Genomic DNA, 22,374 nt, shown 5'->3' on the forward strand with positions numbered 1-22,374 from the left:
GGAGTTAGGAGTTTAAATCTGATGTAGGCAGCTTTGAAGCGCCAGTTTTGTCAAGAATATCCCATGCTTTGTCCTATCTTGAAAACTGAATTGTTTAGCTATTAAGGGAGATTAATGTAATCTCTCTGTCTATGAAATTGGATTTTGAAACTGCTTGCTCACTGTACTATCTCAAGTGCAGTGAACAAAACCTCTGCTCCTGTTCATGTTGCTACAAACTGCAGGTCACACCTTGTTTGAGCCCAGGGTGTGCTGGATCGCAACTAGGCCAAAGAGCCTGGTGGGCCACACCAGGAGGGTGAGGGGAGCTATTAATTCCCCTCAGCTTCGTGCCAGGGAGGCCACGGGTGACACACTGGGTTCCTCTGGGCCCCTCAGAGTGAGGAAGAGGGGTATCAAGGTGGTTGAAGCATAGGCCTCACAAGCCAGTACCAGAGGCTGAAGGTTGGGTTTAATCCAAAGATAGGGAGACGAATGGGTGATAGCCTCTCGTAAATCACACCTGCCTCATGGAGCCACACGAGTGACACAGACTGACACCGCATGCGAGTGGCAGATGGTGATATGAAGGGCAACAAAACCAGGATGGAGCTTGGAGGGTTGGACATTAGGAAAAACATCTCCCAGAGAGGGGGACTCTCCATCCTTGGTGGCTCCCAAGACCTGGTTAGGCAAGGCCAAGGCTGACCTGACCTAGTGCAGCGGTCCTGTGCTGAGTGGGAGCCTGAACAAGCTTGGAACCGTCAGAGGTCCCTTCCAACCAACATTTCTGTGATTTTGTGGTTTTCCTAGTTTGAAGAAGCCGAGTGCTGTTCAGCTATGTGGATCCATATCCTTTTATGCTAGCTAAGGATCTGAAAATCCTGAAACACTATTTAGAAAACATTTCAGAGAAATGGAAGTACCAGTTCTGAGGGAGATCCCACATTTTCATGGTGCCAGGGTGGCCACAATTTTGGACTCCACCAAGTTAGTTTGAGCTCCAGGAGGACAAACGTAGTTACACAGGAGATGTGTACTTGCACTAGCTGAAATCCCATGCTTTCATCTAGAACAAGAGGTTCTCCTAACCTCAAGAGGAGAAATGACTGTACGCAGAGCTCTGTGATAACCAGCCTGTAACAAAAGCTAAGGGGTACAAGCTGGGTGAAAAGCAGCACCAAGTCAAAGCAATGGACCTTTGGCAGTTGTATCACTACACCATCCAGTAAAACCAATATTCTCCTACTTCTTCTGTTCCTCCTCTAGGAAGGAATGTGCTATAAGAGGTGGCGATGATCACCCATCCCATCCTAATACTGTACCTGCAAAGTACATGACGGAATCCCCAAAATAGCATCTCTGAGCTCCACGCTGAGGAGGACACCAGGACACAAGTGAGAAGTAAGATGAAGACTCTGCTGGCCTTACACTATCCTTGGGAAACTTGGGAGCTCATAAAAGCTGCCTTTGGAACCTGGAAAGCCAAAGTTGAAGTTGATTCCACTGAATCAGGGGTAGCAAGGCAAGGCAAAGCCACTCTACTGAGTGCTGTGTTCATCAGCTCCTGCTCTTCCACCACGAGTTTTTTTTTTTTTTTTTTTTTTTTGTTGTTGTTGTTGTTGTTTTTGTTTTGTTTTTGTTTTTTTTTTTTCTTGGCACACTCCTTTACCTTTCTAAGGAGAGTAATTTAAAATGGGTGTCATTATCCATGCAAAGAGGGGGAAAAAAAAAGCAAGCAAGGTTTCCTCTGCTGGTTGATTAAGCTGACGGCTGCCAAGAAACTAACAGTAAAGGTTAAGAAATCTGAGCCCCTCCTGCATGTTGCTTCCCCCTTCCATGGCCAGAAGCAGCATGTTGTGCCCTCCTCCAACACCCTCTCTGCCTGGGAAACGTGTCTGGCAGTCCTGTGAACACGGTCTGGCCATGAGTGTTGACAGTCCAGTTCCTTCACTCAGAGGTAAATGGTCGAAGAAGAGAGATCTAATGGCAGGAGGCAATTGCTGCAGTGTCAGGGATTTCTGCTTGTCGTCAGCTAACCCAGACCTTGCCTCCTTGGAGCAGCTTCTGTTCATTTGAGGTTCCTGGCTGTAGGGACTCTATCACTGCTTCCACCACAGCGTACCCATGCACACCACTCCACAGGCACTTCAGCGACCTCCCTTTCTGCTAACAGTGGGACCATGAAGCATCCTCTGGCTGTCTGAAACAATTGGTCTCTCTGGCCCTTGGGTATCCTTAGCCAGAGATTAGCAACTTCACGCTCCAAAATTTGTAAAGTTTGCTAGCTCCTTCCATCCTCTGGATGTCCCCTGCCAAGCCAAGGAGAACCTATGCGCAGAATAAACTCATCACGACAGCACTGGCCAGAGCTTCTGACAAGCCATCCATCTGCAGTGCTGCAGCCCTACAGTGCTACCCCTCGGGGGTAAAAAGAAAAAAAAAATATTTTTTAATGGTTATTCTTTCCTTTTCTGCAGCAGCTGAAAATCTAACTTGTTTTCTCTCTTTCCCAGAAATATCTTTGCACTGGCTTGAGAAGCACCCTGGCAGGAGCGAGTTTGTTAATGACTGACTGCTTCATGGCAGTGGAGGAGTCGGCGCTTTTGATACAGGGGGAAGGGCAGAAGAGAAAGAAGGCAAATGAGCAGGTGCCTGTGGTTGTTACGCTTCTCCTGATGCACCTGACAGAGACTGCAGAAATGGCTAGATGGCTGCTGGAAGTGCTTGTATAATGTGAGGAGCCCTACACCCCAAAGCACCACAGGCACAGGCCGTGTCACCACCAGCAGTAGACTACACAACACTGATGGAAAGGACAAAAAATAGTGCCTGTGTCCTCTGTTTTCAGGCAGGAAAAAAAATATATTTTGTATTTTCTCTTTCTTTTGGACTTTATAAACAGTTACATAGACCGTTTATGCACAACTTGCTTTGTCTGGTTTGATGCATCTGGGTTACTTGCCTATTTTCCCACTAATTGCTGTTTCCTTGACCAAAAGCTTTACTTTTCCATATTGAATTGAAAGCACACATACATGCTGCCCCAGTACTGCCCTCAATATGCCTCCCAGGGCTCCGAGGTGCCCTCTAGGCCAGATTCAAACCTCAAAGGGAAGACCTTGTCACAAAAGTGTTGCCTCAGGGCTTCCCGAGAGCATCCCAGCAGTCTGGGTGCCTGTGCTACTCTTGTCACCCCAAACTAGAGCTCAGGAGAAGGATGACACAGAGCGGCCACAATACCCGCATGTACTGCATTTTCAGCTGGCAGGGTGACCGGAGAGAGAGCTGGGGGGAGCTTCTACATGGACTGGGTTGTATGCACGCTTTTAGGACCCACTGCTGGGAACTGACAACATTTTATATGTGCATGCAGCTTTACATGGTCTTAGCGGTATCTGAACATCTGCTACTGCTTAAAAGGCAACTCAGTCGTGACCTACCTACAGAGAAGACCTTGGATATTGTTTTTAAAAGCAGTGGATAGGTCAGAATGCAAATGCTACTAGGAAAAGCTCGAGTGAGCATATAAATATTACATTTGGCTCTACCTGCTCCTAGTACCACTGCCTGCCTATATCCACCCGTTATTTCTTACAATCAAAACTCCTTGGAGCATGCATGTTTTGTTCCTTGTTCAGAGTCCAATGCAGCACGATCCTGGTTATAAGCATTGACTCCTGTGTCCTGGAATGGTGAAAATTATAATATTTCAACATTAACCTAGTTAGTAGAATCACTAAAACAAAATATGTTGTTATTAAGCCATCCATATTTCCACAGAATTATTAGTTAATGCTGCTCTCTCACTAGCATAGCATAACTAGGATATAACAGTGTATTTGTGCTGATAAGTGTTCTCAAGTGAAGAATTAAATTTTATTTGCCATCAGCAATGTGATGTTAAGTACATTAACTGAAAACTTACTAGCCACCAATTAGCAACATAGTGTAAGCACCATAAAATATGGAAGCAAACGTTCTTGACTCTGGTGCAGTAGGGCTGCCACTTCGATATTTCTGAAATTTAATTAAGCAAATGTCATCATTTCTAACACAAACCATCTTGCAGCGAGCATGTTTTCAAATGCTTAGAGCAAAGCAGAAAGGAGTACTGGAATCTTGAGGAGTTAGGAATTGTTCCCATATTAGGTACTATTTCCATAATGAGCTGTGTTCCCAGTTTATCCATTTTCATTCACCAATTTATTACATAGTATGCACTAGGGATGCATGTCTAGATTAAAACCTCATTTTTGTAGGTGCTGCATGAGCAAGTCATGAGACGATCCCCGGTCCTGCAGGCTCCAATGTAGTGTCACAATGATCTAGAAGCAGGGAATCATGGAAGCATAGAATCACAGAAGAATTTGGGTTGGAAGGGACCTGAAAGCTCACTCAGTTCCAACCCCCTGCCATGGGCAGGGACACCTCCCACCAGACCAGGTTGCCCAAAGCCCCATCCAGCCTGGCCTTGAGCACCTCCAGGGATGGGGCATCCACAGCTCCTCTGGGCAGCCTGTGCCAGGGCCTCACCACCCTCTGAAGGAAGATTTTCTTTCTTAAACTGAGTCTAAATTCACCCTCTTTTAGTTTAGGACTGTTGTCCCTTGTCCTATCACTACGTGCCCCTCCAGAAAGTCCCTCTCCAGCTTTCTTGTAGTACCCCTTTTAGGTACTGGAAGGCTGCTCTCTGCCAAAGGATAAAAGACATGTAGTATGGGGAGAAGGTACAAAGTGGTGTGTCTGGCAAACAAGCACATTCTTCAGAGTAGACAAAATCTTGCTTTTCAGGAGAAAAACTGTATAGCATGACAGCGCACACAGGCTATGTAGATGTCTTATTAGTATTTGATTTAACTAGAAAGCCACGAAGGACTTCAAGACGTACCTACACTGCATCAAGTGAACATGGTCTGCAAAGCCTGAGCTGCCTGGAGCCACAATCACTGTAGCCAGATTGGTCAAGGCCTGGCTCAACAAGCTTTGACTTTTTTGCTGCCGTGTAATCCAGTGTTAATGCAAATATACTCCCCTTCCTAACCTCTTTAGTACCTCTGTTTGTCTCTGCAGTGCCTATACCATCCCATCTCTCTGGGGTCTCAGCAGGTCCTTACTGCACTGGGGTATTCTTAGGATCCATTTTAAAGGAGCTGGTAGGGCATGGGGGGCAGGTGGGAAAATTAAAATAGCTTCATATCTAACGCGGAGGGGAGGGCAGATGAGATAGCAAGCAGAGGTGAGATCAGACTGTGGATTCTGAAGGTATAAGGCAACGGATTATTAATGAAGGGACTTGTTTGAGTGTCTTGGTAACGTGGTAATGAGAAACCGCGTGTTACTGCTTCAGCAAACACTGCATATATAACATGGCATTGTGAAATCTTTGTATACAAACATAGTTACAAGAATAAAATGACAAAAGGAAAACTCGGCCATATTTCTAAATATACTCTCTTTTTAGGGGAAATAATGTTGACAGAGCCAGAACAGGCCTGATATATCCAACTCTCATGCACATGTCCTCATTCTTATGGTTTAATAATCTTAATGAACTATGAGGGGAAGGTAAATAGTCTTCATTCCACATCTCTGAGGATAATAATAAGACGGAAGAGATCTTAAACATTGGTAATGACTTGTAGAGCTGCACATTGCTTAAAACATCGAACATGAGCCAAGAAATACCCCTCAAGGCTGCAATCAAAAACTGTTTTTGGCTCTGCACTGCGAACAGAAATTTTATTTGATCAACAGAGTTATTGCAACAGACTTGCTGTTTAGCCTCTGGAAGCTTGTCTCTAAAGCAGCAGCTTGTCTCAGTGCAGCTGAAGCCTCCACACAGCAAAGCTCTGGGCTAGCGAAACCGCAACCTCTGCTAACAGCTTTGGGTCGGCCGTGATGGCCACAACATCTTAGGTTCTTCTCCCTTTGCTAGCTCAGGAGCCTGAATAAGTTTTCACAGGGAAATATCTTTTTTTTTTTTCTGAGTGGAGAATACTGGCAAGGAGAAAAGAAAGGAACTTAAAAATATTTTTTAACAGAGCTTCTCAGAAAATGACAGGCCTTCTCAAAATATTTTAGATTTTTTTTTTAATATGAAAAGTAGAAAAGTTGAAATTTAGAAAGCTGATGGTCTATTATTCATATATATATATCTGCCATCATAAACGTGTTTCCTGCTGGTATCACTAAGGAAAAAGAAGAGCTTTGAGTAGAAAGATAGTTGTTAAGAGCAGAAAGTCATTTTCAGCACGGAACAAGAAGCTATACTGATCCGAGAAAACCAAGGAATGATGCTGACTGCTGCTGAGAATGACACACTGAATGCTATCTGGATAATTGTTTAGTGACATACAGATAATCAGCATTTCCAGGCTGAAGGTTTGGTGATCTGGCAAAACAGAACCTTCTACAAACACGGGAATAAGATTTAAAACATTAGCAGGCTCCTGTTCAGCAAAACAAAACCAATGGGGCAGGGAGTCTATTATTTGTCAGAGACATGAGGTCTCAGATACAAAACAGGCATGAGCTGCCTGAGATCCTTGGGAAAGAAGGAGTTTCAGGCAGACATGACATAGGAAAGAGCTCTAGAGCCCAGAGAAACAACTGGATCCTCGAACAGGCCACGGAGAAAAGATGGGGCAAAACACAGCAAAACTAGTCAATCAAGAAATAGAGGTATTTTGTGTGATCCACCTCAAGTCCTACTTAAGCATAGAAATAAGAAGCCTGAAATTTGCTGGTTTAACAGTTCAAACTACTGTTAAAAATCACATGGCTTTTCTAAGTATCAGCTTTGGTTTTGTTTGTTTGTTTTTAAGAGGAAAGCACTAACACCAGATTAGATTTTTATTTTTTTAAACAAAGATTGGGGCAACTCAGGGAGTTTGCAATGAGTTGGAGTGCCTGTGACTGTCTGGTTCAAATCCAGGCAGTATGAAAAGAGGTGATGATGGGTGGTTGAGATCAAAAAGATACCTTTCTAAGCAGGGAGAAGATATTGTAGCAAAATAAAGAAAATGGGAAAGGGGAGGAGGAAAAGCTAGCACTTTGCCCACTGTTGCCTCTAGACTTTGACAGAAACAATACAAACCATCTTCAGGAAAACAGTATGTTTATTTCTAGTGAGAAACACATACCTTAATACCCTAGTGAAAGCCATGCAGCAGTGGGAGGCTCAGGTGAGCATTTGCTTCCTGCAGGGCAGCTTTGGATGTACATTTCCAGTACAGGGGAGATAGAGATCACGATCGCTGTACAACTGTTACACCCGATTTCTAGTTAAAGCAACAAGGTAGCATCTCCATAGGGAGGTGGTGTCGGCAGGTACAAGCACCAACAGCAAGCTAACAACTTTGAGCCCTGGAGAAAGAGCGGAGAGACCTCCCCAGGCCGCTAGGATCAGCCGTATGAGCAGTTAAACCCCGTAAGAAGGATTGGCATCTATTCCCATGAACAAAAAGCTCGTTTGTAATTAAAATCAAATCCCGGGAAGAGCGTGTGGTGCATCTTTGGAAGCATGCGGTGCACACTGGGGAGATCAGTAGTGTTCACACCATACCTTTCATCTTCTGCCTCAATAACCCACAGAAGTGGTGGGTGATGACCACCACAAAGGTAAGCACTGGCATTTCATGCTTCCCGTGCTTCCTCACCCAGGTGAGGAGGACAAACAGCACGGGACTGCTTCCCATTCATGCCTCCGTGTAACCGTGAGGCCGTGGCTGGGCTCCAGGATTGTAAATGCTTCATCAGAGATCAGGTGCTGGCCTGGTCCCAGGCCAGCCCTAACAGCAAAGGATTATGAAGCTATCTCAAAGGCTTGCACCTTCTCTCGTAAAAAAAGGGCACTCACTCAAGAAGAGGCTCCCCCATTTTGTCACTGGAACCATTGAGACCTGAGAATCAGACTGGGATTTGGCCTGCTGCACATAGACTGGTCACAGAAAGACTCCAGACACAGGCCCATGGCTGTTTCTAGTCCTGCAGTAAAAGGACATCCTCTTGCTAAAACCTGCTAAAAAAACCCCTCTGCACACCCCTCTTCATCTTCTGGAGCTCTGGCTGCAGACCAGGTTGATAATAAGCAAACCGGGAGGGAGGGAAGGGGCCTGGTTCAGAGGTGATGGCAAACCAGCACGGGTAACATCTGATCATTCGGGAGAGCTGGGAACAAACACCGCCAAACAGCCCCATCCAGTCCATGCAACATGACTAAACAGATCTGCACAGGCAGATCTGTGCAGACTGCAAGAGGAAATCAAACACACAGAGCATGTTACAGGCTGGCAAGCACAGTCTCTTTTTGATTTTTATTTTTTTTTCCTCCAGCTGAAACTCATCCTCCCTTTTTATTTACTTCCAACGGGAGGAAAGGCTGGAAGAAACTACTGCCTCATCATCGAGGCGTCTCACCATGTTCCACAGTGCAGCTAAGAGGAATTCTGCCTGTTTTCCTAAAAATGGCTATAGCTGATGCCTTTGCAAAAAGGACACTGAGGAGGAGTCATCCATGAAGGGAGAAGGCAGAGATCGGTAGGATACCCTGGGGCAGGGAGAAGCTCCACAGCTTGTGTAACTTGCCAGGGTAGAGAATTGCTCTGACAAGTTACACAGGCTTCTACAGCAGCTACAAATTCGATCCTATAAAAAAATAATAATAATAATAAAAAAACAAGTATCAACAACTTAATCACATGCCTGGATCACATGGCAGCACAGGCAATGCACAGCAGCAAGTGTTGATTTTAACTTTTTTTTTAATTTAAAATGGGAGTGAGAGTGAAACTTGGGTGGAGCTTTCTGCTGCTCACTGCAAGGGAAAATAATGTCTTTGCAACACCCCCTGCCTTGTTTTTGCTCTCCAGCAGCAGCATGGGGCTCTGCAGGCCCTGCCAGGGCTGTTGGAGCTGCAGTTTTTCCAGGACCTCAGAGACCCCGGGTTGTTCTGTCACCCGGACCGGCTTTGGTATGGTCTCACCAGGTCTCACCACCTGAGGGGAGATGGAGCAGGTTAAAAGCAGGAGCGCTGGCCCAGCACCTGACATGGCGGCAGGCCATGGTGCTCGGCGCAGCTAGTCACGGCTGGCCAGAAACAAACAGGAACAGGCCAGGATGTCTGTGGGGGGAATAAAGAAGAAGATCTCAGGAATGGGAGGTGTCAAGATCCCGGCACGGGGAGGGGATGCTGGCAGGAAGTCTGTGCGGGGAGGACCGTGAGTCACGCCAACACGCTGCGCCTGCGCAAGGCTGCGGCCTGTTTGACCTCGCTGCAACCACGAGTACGGGCCGACCGAGGTGGGACTGGGCTCCCCTCAGTACCTACCTCTTTCAAGAGGTGGTGTGGAAGAAATCCTAGCCAGCACTCATGTCCTTCACCCCGTGGTGAGGCAGGCCTCCCTGGGGAGTAAGGCCTCACTGGCAGGGCTGCTTCCAAACCAACCCCACGCTGCCTGGTCAGATCTTACCGGTCACAGTTGGTTATTTTTTTTTCCAGAGACACGTGTACTTTCAAAATCATCTTGCCTGAAAGTTTCTCAAAGTGAAACAGCGTGTTTTAACTCACAGAAACCTTTTGGGTTTTGCACTGTTCTGTTTCCACCTCTCTTCGTTTTCTGTGGTGGCGGAGACCCCAAAGGCTCAGATCAGCAAAGCAATCAGTTTCTTGCGTTGACGATTTCCAAATGAAAACCTCTATCATTTCTTTACCCAGTTCTCTCATGCAGTACCTAGAGATCTGCAAGTCTTACACTGGGGGTCCATTTTCAATAATCCCGTTCACAGTAGACATGGATTTCCACGGTGAACAAAAATAACAGCAGGTCAGCAAAGCCCCTACCTGCCTCTCTCCTTGCAAAGCAGCCTTCCCTGGCAGAAAGTGATCAAAGCTTCGCTGTGTTACAGCAGCAGAGAGGTCCTCACGGGGATGCAGCTTTTCCTGGCAAAGCTGGGCTTTGCTGATGGATCCTGTGTGCATACATGGAAACACTAGTAAACCAACAGAAGTGTGCGCACCCCGAGCTGGAAGGGCTGCTTAGGTCCAGGATCCTACCTCCTCGCACCCCTGAGCCACAGGGCTCTGCCAGCAGGCACTGCAGGATGTGCTCTGCTCAGCTGTTTCCTTTTAACTACTCTGGCACAATTAAAGAAGTACAGCCCCAAACGTGGCTACAGTGATACCGCTATAAAAATACAGGAAAGAAAGCTAGTTTTAACAGAGCATGCCTTGTGTTAATATCAGTGTGCACACTGGTAGTTGCACCAGTATCAACCTCCTTGTGAAAATAGCAATTATTGCCCTAACTGAAAGTTTTTTACAGGCATTGGGGAGAGATAAGACCTCTATGCTATGTGTTAGGGCAGGAAGAGTTTGTGTCTTGCAAAGTATTCTTCTGGTTTGCAGGAACCAGAAACGTAAAGGAAGATATTTGTTTTCCTTTAAAAAAGTAGCTTGCTCTAAGGAATGCCTTTTTCAACCACAAGAGGATACGAGATGGAAGGGATACAGGACCTAATAACCCACCTGGAAATACTTAGTATGGAAAAGCTGTTCAGCGAGTTCAGGGATTATGCCAAAGAATTATCAGACAGGCCTTGCTTGATATGATTTGGGTTTGTGGGCAGCTTTTACAGCCCAGCAGGATTTCCCAAAGCTGAGGTACTTTTAAGCTGCCCTTGTATGTGCCTGGCCCTTATTGCAGTCCTGGCTGCTGGCCAAAGGGATTCTGTTTGTGAGAGAGCGAACAAGTGAGGATCATTACGACTTGGAAGAAGCTCAGTTCTTGTTCACTGAGGACTCTGGAGACAGAGAATGGGACAAGAAATGAATCAGAACGTGGGAGCCAGTGAGGAGCCGGCATGCTCTTGTAAATCTCAGCTATTTAGGACACGGTTTGCAGACTGTGGAACAGCTTGTATACAGAAGTAGGTGAACCTTGGATGCAGGAGAATAAAAGCCATCCTGCAAGTTCTGTATCTCCAGTTCTTGGGCAACCACACGTCAGCAGATCTTTCCTCTGACACGGAGTGGGTTCCTTCACTTTCCTCACAGCTCTGACTCCTGTCCTAATGGTCACAAGTGACCATATGGCCTCGGGAGCACGGTGTTAAAAAAAATGTGAGAGTTTTCAGAAGTCTACGGCAGAGCCTCCGCTGTACTGTCTTCAAGAGAAGGAAAAAACAGAGCAATGAAAAGGTAAAGAAGGAAAAAAAAAACAACTGTAGTTTTTCACGTCAGAAATGATGACTACAGAAACCATCCAGCCTCCTGCAGACCAAGACAATTGAACTCTGACATCCATAAGGCCCCCTGGTAGTATTTCCAAATGAAAATTTACAGATTTTTGAGCAATCTTGTTGGGGGGTGGGGAACTTGGGGGGGGGGGGGGGAGGGAGAGAAAGAAAAGTAAATTCCATGGAAAGCTGCCGTTCTTCATTGAATCAAAAATAGAACTTCTTGGATGTTTACCAACCAGGCATTTTTGTGTGGAAAACACTAACTCTTCAGATTGGGCACTGTCCAAGGAAAAAGTACACAGCAGTTTTGGACAGGAACAGAGTTAGGGGTCTAGATGCAACAGAGAGACTCATTCACTCTAAAATACTTGCCAAAGAGTCCTGTTATGGCAGGACATGAGACACTTGCAACGCCTGTTATTTTTCTGTAGCACATTATAGGTCTGTCTTTAGGTCTCTGACTGTGCATCCACAGGGCTTTTGGGGAGTATTAGTGAGTCCTGGAGCACAGCTCACCCATTACAGGCAGTGGAAATCTAGTCACTGCAGTTACTGGGGTCCTGAGAGCATTCATCTGAGCTTCACACCTGGATTTGGAGAGATGACTTATGCCCCGTGCTGCACTCAAGTGAGGGGACTGAAGGGAAGGGATGTCAGAGCAGGTAACAGGAGTGCTTGTTTAGTCAGAGTGTCTTTTTCTAAAGAATAAACCCATGTTTAGCATGAGGCAAGGCACAGAAGGACTAGGAAACAAGCAGGGAAACTGGCCATCCTATGGGCTGTGATTTGGTGTTCGTTTGAATTTGGGGTTTGCTAAACTGATATCCACTAAGGCCAATGTTTCACACTTGGTATTGCTTCTTGCCAAGAGTCTTTGGGCAGTGGACTAGGAAATGGGAGCATAGCTTTTAGCTCAAGGCTTCCTCCTACCATTGAAAAGTCCCAGACCTACCCTTGCTCTATGATATTTGATCTCATGCGCTGTAAGATTTTTTTTTCCCCCATCCTTCTTTGAACTCTCCCTCTTTCTGCAGTGCTTGCCTTAACAGCATCAGAGCACCCACCTCTTCCATCTGCTCTTCTGCATACACTTGCCCATGCGGTTCCTCTCCCCTGTGCTTCACCTTTTGCTGAATGTGATGCTGTTCCCAGCGAGCCAAATCCAAAGAGGCATCGAGATCACCCAACTTTCACCTAGCGAAGGCAGGTGATGAGATTCTTCGGTTCTGCACCACGAGCAACCCCTTTTTCCTGTTGGGTTTGTGTTCCCGTGCTCCACCTGTCCCCAGCCTCACATCTTCACCCTTGGAGCCACACAACTGCATATTCCCAGCTAGCAGGGCCTTCCACCTGGGACTGCGTTAAGAATACCTGATTGTTTCACTTTTATTTGAAGGGAGAATCCTGCGTTAGTATTCTTGCCTGGGGCACAGCACAGCTCTCGAGCAGGACTAGTATTTCTGGTTTCTTCACAATACCGGCTTTATCAGTCAGAAGAAAGCTGAACTCTTGAGGTTTTTTCCAAAGAGGGTCACAACAAGCTTGGCTGTAGCCTCACACCGATCAGCTGTGTCCTGACTGCCTGGGGCTGGGACTGCACCGAAGGACACAGCCACTTGTGCAAGCAGTCTCTCTCAAACATAAACAGAGCAGCTTGGCCTCCTCTTCCTTTTGGACTTTCATGTTCCAGGAGCTCAGAAGGATGCCAGGAATTGCACGGGACTTGGTAAAGCTTACATATATATGTGTCTCTATGTATGTAGGTACCTATGTATCTGTGGATGGAAGGTGGACTAAATAGTGTTCTTGCTTTTGGGTAGAAGAAATCTAGAGATTTTGCTGCTAATTTCCACAGCGTAAAGAGAAGGCACAGCAGAGCTGACCCCACGTGGCATCATCTCTAACTGGGCAGGAGAATTAGTCTCAGCCATACCTGCATCAGGTCAAAGCTCCATTCCCTGGAGAAAGTCAAGTGAAAGGCTCTGTGCCTGCCTGGCAGCCTGTCACTTGGCCACGGAGATGCTCAAGACTATCCCAGAAGGAGCTAGTGAGAAGAAAGAGACTGGGAATGTACTGAAAGAGGCCCTGAGAAGGGGAAGAAGAGCACACAGCCCGTCCCTCTGTCCAGTTTTTGAAATATTCAAGTTCACACGGACAGGGGGTCAAGTGATCTGTGCAGGAATGTGATCTTCTGTAGGTACCTCTGCTGCAGAAAGGCAGATGATGTCCTTGGTCAACACGCAACACGGTGAGAGGCCGAGCGCAGGGAGAAGGCTGGAAGGTTTCTGGGAGCAGTGCAGATCCTTGGCTCTGAGAGGCTGGTCTGGCATGAAGGTGTGAGCAGACAGATCGAGGGTTTACTTGCTCTAGAAGAGGCACAGCGTAATGACAGAGCAGGAAAATTACACCAAGTATTTTTTATCAATCGAGAAAGCACTGGAAGGTGGTGGCTGGCCCTTGGCAAAAGGGTGAGTCAGAAAGCAGCTGTGATAAGGGACTGGAGATGCTATTAATGTGTTCTGTCAAGGGCTGGCTCCCTCATGTTTGGATGTCTGAGGCTTAGGGAGCTGATTCTTCTTTTTATAGGCTGGTGACTTGAGCTAGTGTAGGCAGATTGTCTCAATATTGTGGTAACAGCAGAGGAGTTTGGGGAAAAATGGGGTTAGGAAGAGGGTTTGTGAAACAATCCATGAATTTCTGAGGTATCAGGATAAGTTGGGGTTGGGTGGCAATAGGTGATATGGTCTGGGGGGCTCTGAGTGGGTAAAGGGTCTGGAGAACATCAGTGGGGTTTTGAATGATTCTAGGCAGGTAAAGGCATACCTAGGTCTACGGGGACTTTGACAGCCTTGATGTTGGGCTGGAAATGGGGATTCTTGGTCTCTGTTTCTCTCCTTGACTCCCAACCCTCACTTGATGGCAATTCCCTTAATACAGGATTTCCATCCCAACCTACGCGTCCCTCCCATCCCTGTTCCCCAGCAATATCACTCCTCAGAAACGCCTCACATCCAGGAGCACGGTAACTGAGAGTCTGTTCGTTTGAAGTGCAACAGGGTGGGACAGAAACTCGTTGGGAGAAATCATGCTCCTGCTGCTGGCAGTGTGCGAGCAGTAACGAGGGACCCCCAAGGCCTACAAACTCTATACTCAACAGATCTACCGTAGTCCAAAGGAGATTGTTTATTAACACCAGCTATTCTTTTCTTTTCTTTTTTTAAAGGAAAAAGTGGTGTCTCATCCAAAGATACTGTAAGGCAAACAAACCCAGTAAAGCTGCTGTGTCAGGAAGTAGAGAAGAAACCCACATCCCATCAGAACTAACCCGCTTTTAGCTTTGCATCCAAAAATATTAGTCCACTTATTGCCCATTAAAAATTCCCTTTGTCTCTTCTCAGTTGTGGTGCATGCTTGAGATGTTAAAGCTGGCACTGTCAGTCTTTAAAGTAATGTTTGAGATCTATTTACTCATTAACTTTCAAATGCAGGACACTTTCAAAACCTTTTCCTAAGGGCATCCCTGTTTTCTGTTTCAGAGAGTTACTGTTGTTTTCCCACCTACCCTGAAGGGCTGTTTACGATAGGATCTCTCCCTTTTAATCCTCTTTTCCTTTCATGTCGAACAAACAGCGTTAAACAGAACACAAGGGGAAAAGACAGATCTCACACATTATAATCAGCTATATTTAACTGAAGAAAAGAAATGCTTTGCAATTAGAGCCCTCATTTTGTAAATTAACGCTCAAGAAGCTTTTTTCCTATGTGTTTTCCAGATAAAACCTCCCTTCTTCCAAGCCCCCAGTTTGTATTGGCGGTAGCTCAGATAAAGGGTTGTTAGGGCTTCATCCCGTGAATCGACGCACACTCCGTACAGTGACAGGGCATCCACAAAAAGGATTTCTCTTTGGAGACCCTGCACAGAGGGAGGCGCACGCAGAAGCGTGGGCAGTATTGACGTGTTGAGCTGTGACAGAAAACATTACATTTCAAAACTGGCCGTTTTCTCTGGTGCTTTTTCACAGGATGCCTTGATTTCTCTATCTCCTTATATCTGGGCGGTTCAGGACTGTGAATCTGTTGGGCTTCACAACAGTGTGAGACTCCACTTTATCCAAACCTGAGAGGCAGAGGCCGAGGCTATCGTTTCATGAGCACCTCTTCTAGCAGCACTGCCAACATCAGCAGCCCCTGATTCCCCCTTCCCCTCTCCCACCAGCCACTCACCCCTCAGCTGTGCCATTTCAGTGCTGTGCGTGAAACAAATCACAGAACACGTCCAGGTTAAAAATAGCTGAAAAAGAGAGAGAGGGAGAGAAATGATTTCCAGAACCTGGACTGACATCCTAAATATACATCCAAAGACAATACACCAGAACATTTTACCTCAGATTCAATCTATCCAGCCCCATTAGTAACTCTTACCTTGCTTTTGTACAGCACAGAGAGGTAGAAGTTTCAAAGGTTACTGATTTCCCTGCTAAACTTTGTGAAAACGGTTGGCTGGGCACAGGATAGAGACCTCAGTTAGAGAAATGGGGCCAGCAGCCAACTTGGCTAGTGGTTGCCTGCACGCTGGCTGACCGTGCCGGCGTTAGCTGGTCAGCCTGAACACACGTACCTGCCTGCTGCCCTGCGAAATCTTAGCACACAGAGGCAGGGGAGAGCTGGGCTTGTTGCTCTGTGTAGAAGGAGCAAGGAGCAAGGGTCACGGACCCATGGGAAACCAGGTGTCACTAGTTCCACTGCGCACAAAGTGATTTGTTTCCCCCAAAAAAGTAAACTTCTACAACTAAGAACTCTTTTGCCACTGAGCCTGTAAATCAAGTGAGCAGTTTCTCCCCCAGTTTGGGAGGAAGCTGCGAGCTCAGCATCAGATTCCTGTTCAGACTCCAGCAACCACTTCTGCTTTTAGCGCTCCGAACACCAATGAAAACCACAGATGCTGATTTCTGTCCCATACTCAAATGTCACTCGAAGCTCTTGTTTCTCCTGAATAATTCTTTTAGGCACTTGCTTCAGCTCTGCTCCTACCTGCCTCCTTTTTAATCTACGACAGCTTGCCGAGACCTCCGCTCCTTTCTCTTTTTTTTCATACTCTTCCTGCATCCACTCTGGCTGATCCACGGCCTCAAACTTGGGTGCAGGGTGGTACATAACAGACGTGTGGCTGCGCAGTGGGCCTGCGAATGGAGCCGGGTGGCTGTTTGCCCCTCTTCTTGGGAAGGGAGCAGCCGACAGTCGCCGATGGAAACTGGGTCTGTTCCCATCATGTGTGGGTTCCTATAAGCCTTCGCTTTCCCCAGCAGTGGGAATTATCATCACCACAGGCAGGTCTTGGGCTTCCGCAGGTGGGAAAGCAGGGGTTCGGGGCAGCTGGGGATTTCCTGCTGCGGGAAATCCCCGGGTGGCAATAATCCAGCCTCACGGGCTCCGCGCCATCCCCGCTGCAGACACCCAGGAACATTTCTGGGAGCTGCACTCAGCGCGATCTGTGTGCAGGTACTTCGGCCTCACCGCAGGCACGGAGGAAGGCGTGATGGGGGAGATCTGAAATGGCTCCCAGTGGATCTGCCCGCAGCAACTCACCGCCGCCGCGCGCCCGTGGGTCCGCTCCAGTCCCCGTGCTGGGGGTCAGCTCAGCTCCTGCGAGAGGAGGGGCTTCACACACAGCTCCTAGCACTGATTTCACTTCCCAAACTAGGTTCTGCAGGGATTTTTTTTCCCCCTTCAAATGGAAGAGTATAGCTGCTGTGTAGAGGTGCTGAGGTGCAACCGTAAAGCAGCCCTAACGCGGAAGCTAGGGCTGGAGGGCTGGGAAGGAGTCCTTTGGTGACAGAAGATCCCATCCCTTCTCCTCACCGGGCGCGGGGGTGTAGGAGATGCTTGGGAGCCCTTACCACAGAGAGAAGCTGTCCATACATCGCTGTGATGGTAGGATCTGGTGTTATCCTCAGGCAACTGCCAAATTTGGGGAAGTGGTGGCAGGGGGGCACGATCAGAAAGCTGGCAGAAGCAGCGTAATTGGTGTATCAAAGGCCCTCTTTCTCTCCCCCGTCCACATTTTAACAGTACCCTATTTTATTCTACATGTCAGTAAACAACAAAATCATTACTGATAAAACTTGCCCTAAGCAACAAGACACATGTGAACAATAAAGCACTAAGAGCCACATTTTCAGAAGTGTGTGTGCAGAAATGTCTCTGGTACAATGTATAAGCAGCATGTGGCCTGGATGTGGCAAGCAGCGACGGGAGAGGAAAAGGGGAACAGATGGAACCTGTATATGAGTGACAAGAGCGGACGTAAGCTCAGATCAAGTTTTGCAGTATGCAGAGGCTGAGCTTGAAAAGCCTGAAATAATAACCACATTTTAAGGAGGACTGCATCAGTGGGGCACGCAGATAAGTGCGCCGAATGGGAAAGCTGCAGAGGACACAGCAATGGAGACGATGATATATGCACAGCACATGAGAGATCGGGTCGGACGGGCTGGGCACGCATGCAATCAAAGGTGTGCACGTTTTAGAAACATCAGCCTCCCTGAAACCTCGGTGAGCTCGCAGGGAAACATCAGGAAACGATAAGTCAGGGTCAGAAAGGTCTGAGAATTCCACACAGCTGAAATAAAGATTGAGCAAGGGGAATTAACATCAAGAAATGAGATTCAGATGTTTAAAGCCGATTGTCTGAGCCGAGTTAATATAATGCACCATGTTTCACTTCAAAACGTTGGGATCGTGCAGCTGGGGAGCCCTTCCCAGGGTTGTGAAATGCAGCAGGCTGCTGCAGCTGAGAAGGCCTGGATACAAGCAGGGTCTAAGCGATGAGCTGGGATTAGAGCCTTTACTAGCCCAGCCTAATTTTACTATTTCCATAGGCTACTGGCACAGAAAACAAACCCAGCAGCAAGGCCATATGAAGCTCCGATCTTCACATATTCCAGACTTGCCTTCTCTCTCCATCCATCTCCCCATGAGCTGAGGATGCTTGCTCTCTTTTTTGTAAGTGTGAAGCACTCTGATGATCGGCACCCCTCGCTCTCTTATTTTCAGCATTTTCAGGTGAACATCTGTTCAGCTATCCCGTCTTGCCAAGGGATATCATCCCCTCGTCCTTCCCTTCCACCAAACCTAGCGCTGAAGTTCACTGCTCTAGAAATTGTATTTACAAACCTGCAACAGTGTGACCCGATCAAATTTTCACTCTTTACACACGCACAGAGGGAAGCCTTTACCTGCATTAACGCAGTCCAGCACTGCGACCACCTGGGTGGGACACTGCAAGTCCCCAAGACCTGCGTAGATTCAGTGTAGAACCAAACCTTTCCATTCTGGTAGATCTCAGAAGGGTCTGTACCAACCTACACATATGGCGTAAGCTCCTTCAGCCTAGCAAAGGAATCCAAGAGCCTGAAAGTGCCTGCCTGAAAACCACACCTCGCAGGGAGCGAGGAGAGGATCCCATTGTTAAGGGGGTGTTGCAGCCTGGCAATTCCTTTGGTTCGGAGCTTTGTCAAATTGCATTGCTGGTGGGAGTGGCTCTTCCCTGGGACGAGACAACACGCTCAGCAGTCCTTGGATGAGAAGCTAATTAACTGAAGACGAATGTAGGTGCTGTAACAATACTCCTCCGTGCATTATCTGTTCATGGTAACCACTTCTTGACTGGGGGGTGTTGTACAGAAAAATTAGACAAAACAGATATTAAGATCTCAGATCCCAGATCTTTTTCCCCACTCTATTCATATGTGTTTTCATGGCAGCTCTACATACATCACGCTGTTCCGGGCCAAAACTCTCTCTGGTACATCCCTGGTGAAGCTAAAGACAAATTTGACACCGTGATTTATGTTGTAAACAAAACAGACCAGGGTGTGTTCTCTTGCCCTTTGGCAAGTGGCACAGCGGAGCTCCTCTGTAGGGCATGCTCCCCTCCCGCAGCCACCCCCCAGACAAAAAAGGCTGGTTTCGTCCAGGCCTGGAGGAACAGCATCTCGGGAGAGCTCAGAGGCAAAGGCCAAGCCTTGCCAGGGGGTGTGTGAGCAGCAAAACAGCGTGGCTGCCCCGCTTGAACCCAGGATACATATGGCCAGGACAAAGCATCTCCAACACCTGCTGATTTTGGAAGACTCCAGCTAGAGTTCAGGGTCTCTGAGCATTTCACGCCGAAGCACACAGCCTGGGATTCTCCGCCTGAGCTATGGGAAGTCGGCTGGGTTCTGCTCCATCGCTGATTGCTCACAATTTCCATTCGAAGCTCCTTCCTATTTCCTTTTTAGACATGCGTAATACCCAGAGAGGCTGCACAAACTTACCAGAACGGTGACAAGAGATGACACCCTTACCACAGCGAAGCTTTTACCGTACACAGTCAGCACGGAAGCAGAACGAGGCACACCTGGGCCAAGCGCTCCGTGATGTCTGCACTGCGCGGGTAGCTGCTGGCTACCTGAGCTGTGTGTGCACAGCCCCGACCCCTCCGGGAGCTCCTCAGGACTCGGCCTTGAGATCTCCAACCCGTATGGCTCCCATCCATATCTGGTAGAGTGCCAGTGGAGCCTGTGGCTCCGTCCTGCCTGGCTGCAGCTGTGCACAGGAGCCACCGACATCTCCAGTGGCTCCTCTCACCCCACGCCATCAGCACAGAGGACTTGGTGCCACCACCACCTCAGCGGTGCAGGCACCTAAACACGGCAGGGATTTTACCCTCCTTTGCTTACCCCCTGCCCACCATATTGCACCTGCCAGGAGAATGACCCAAACTATCCAGCGATGTCACACAACAGCCACAAAAAAGCTCAGAACAGGCAAATTCCCTGTGGAAATCACCCGAGCAGTGAGCTTGTCTCCATGCTTAGAGGAACATCCCTGAGCAGTTGCTTCTCTTCCAGGCCCACTGGCTAACCACATTATGGGAGCTTTGGGATAAGAATTGTGTTATTTGTTGCTCTGATCCAGGAAGGCTCCGCGGTACGTTGGAATGTCTCGGGGTTGTTGCAATTAAAATGATTGCTAATTTCATGCGGGAGGCATTTTCAGGCATTGCGTTTTTACAGACGGCTTTAGCGGGGTCCACCCTGGCCACCAGAGTCACAACACAAAGAAATCAATAAACACCTTGGCATGGTGCTTTCCTTGCCTGAGTTTGCATCAGATTTGTTTACAGTCTGTGGGCCAGGAGAAAAGGGTCATTTATAACAAGCTTTGCCTGCGTTTTAGGAGTCAGCAACTTTGATAAATTCTTGACACGGCTTGCAGACACCGCTGAGACTCTGTCTTCCGCCTGCTGCAGGAAGCTGGTCACTGTATCAAAGATCAAAGTTGCTCGCACCATCACAGGAAGGTTATGCACAAGCAAAAAGGAACTACAGATGCTTGTATTTGGATGCAAGGTTTTGCTGCTGTGCACGTATTGGTCTCTAAATTTGACCATAAACTGCTTGAATCAATTCAGAAGAAAACACTTGCTGCAGTACCACCCAGCTTACTCACAGACTAATTCTCCTGTTGCAGAGACAAGACGCTCCATTATCAAGATGTTTGATACGACTCTGAAAAGATGGGTTTATCTAAAATTGCATTAGAGGCTTATTTAGAGAATGTAATGACCTTAAGTGGCTGTGCTTTAAAAAGGCTAACAAAAGAGTACATGAGCTCAAATGGGCACACATTGCGGGGAAGTAATTTCCCCCTGTTACACACACAGCATCTGTGGAACAGGCAAATGTTTATCGGGAACCGAAGCTCATCAAATCAGTTAATTATTTCGTGGAGCTGAACGAAGGGAAGGCTTTCTGTATATCTCCCGAAATCACAGACGTAGACGGGCCCTTTTCAGAAGTTGTTCCTGCAGCCGAGCGCTGCTGGGATAAAACAGAGCGAGGAATTACTGTTCAGAAACTTTTAGTCAGCTCTGGCAGTTTTCATGCAAACCTCACTGTTGCAGGAGTCACATGCCTAACTGCTGCCGGACTGACACAGAAGAAAAGACCGGCGGAGGAACGCAGCCAAGTGTGTCTCCTCTCTCTTCTCCTCCCTCCTCCCCTCCATTAAACGATAGGAAATCTGAGAAAAGACAAATAAGCCAGGTTTTTAAATCGTTTCAGCGCCTCTCGTGGGCTCTTGCACACAAACAGCATTCACAAGCGTTCGGGGCTCATTTCCTTTCATTTCTGCATCCCCGTTCTGTTCTGGTTTACTATTCTCCAGCTCCCTGTACAAACAGGATCTTTCCTCAACAATGTTCTGCCACATCATCTTCCTTCCTTTGTATACAGGCTGATGCTGTGTGTTACGCGCCACGCCGCTTCCTAAGGCACCTCGTTTCTCAATGCTAGCGAAAAAAGAAAAAAAACAGGAACCAAAAGCAAAGCAGCACCAGCACACTAAACTCGCGCCGCAGCTTAAAATCGAACCCTGGAAAGTTTCCGATTCGAGATGACTTTTCAGCTAACGGATTCGTCTCATTCAGCGCCTCGTGCGCCGCACGGTGCAATCCGCCCAAGCGCGCCCCTCCTGCAAGGTCCGTACCACCCTTTTTGAACAAGGGTGGCGAAAAGCGAAGCCAGCCGAGCCGAGTGCATGCTGCTTCTCTGTTAACCTCTTTTCTCCTCTCTCTCTGCCTGATTTTTTTTTGCTCTGAGGAGATTAGATAGCATGTCTTCGGGGAGAGGAGAAAACCGCAGGGCGCGCTGCAGATTGCACAAACGCTCTTGTTATTCTGAGGCCTGAAGAAACAAGGAAGGAAGCTTGAGGCTGGTGGTTTGGCAGGTGTGAGGCCTTTTTTTACACAGACATCTGTTTTAAGTGGTAGCTCTGGGCTCGGGGATGAGCAGGGAACGCCTGTCATCCCCACCCCTGCACTGCGCGGTGGCACGAGGGGTTTCGGGCTCCCGAAGAAGCAATGCCTCCGTGCCACCCGCTTGCTCGAGCTGTGCTTCGGGACCCTGCCCTGTCGTATTTGTACGGTAGGGCTGCAAAGGGAGAGAATTCCTCCCTGCAAAGCGACAACTGGCTGATGCAGCTGTTCCTCTGATGCATTAGGCAGAGGTTCGTGCTGCTGCATTGGCACTCACAAAATGGATGAGGGTGAGCACAAAATGGGTGAAGGAGAAGGCAGAACGCTCGGCTCGACGTAGAGACCTGCTGAAAACG

The 22,374-nt window shown here is 47.7% G+C and overlaps 1 protein-coding gene across 4 annotated transcripts in view; it reads right to left on the minus strand.

The window, feature by feature from the left end:
• LOC121063459 overlaps positions 1-22,374 on the minus strand; it is a 55,214-nt gene that overhangs the window by 11,445 nt on the left and 21,395 nt on the right. Inside the window, exons 1-4 of one of the 4 annotated variants that reach the window (XR_005816002.1) lie at positions 18,456-19,326; positions 15,445-15,511; positions 3,578-3,666; positions 1,305-1,456 (exon numbers count right to left, since the gene is read on the minus strand). Coding sequence is in view for 1 of the 4 variants with exons in the window: in XM_040543894.1 (XP_040399828.1) it covers positions 8,745-8,978; positions 9,824-9,951; positions 13,422-13,586; positions 15,445-15,511 (594 nt within the window). In the remaining 3 variants the exon portion in view is untranslated. Of the gene's footprint in view, positions 1-1,304; positions 1,457-1,653; positions 2,311-3,577; positions 3,667-6,862; positions 8,979-9,823; positions 9,952-13,421; positions 13,587-15,444; positions 15,512-18,455; positions 19,327-22,374 lie in introns of those variants that run through there. The other 3 variants (XM_040543894.1, XR_005816006.1, XR_005816001.1) reach the window with 3 other exon arrangements.

This window comes from Cygnus olor, chromosome 1 (assembly GCF_009769625.2).
Source record: "Cygnus olor isolate bCygOlo1 chromosome 1, bCygOlo1.pri.v2, whole genome shotgun sequence".
Classification (NCBI taxonomy): Eukaryota; Metazoa; Chordata; class Aves; order Anseriformes; family Anatidae; genus Cygnus; species Cygnus olor.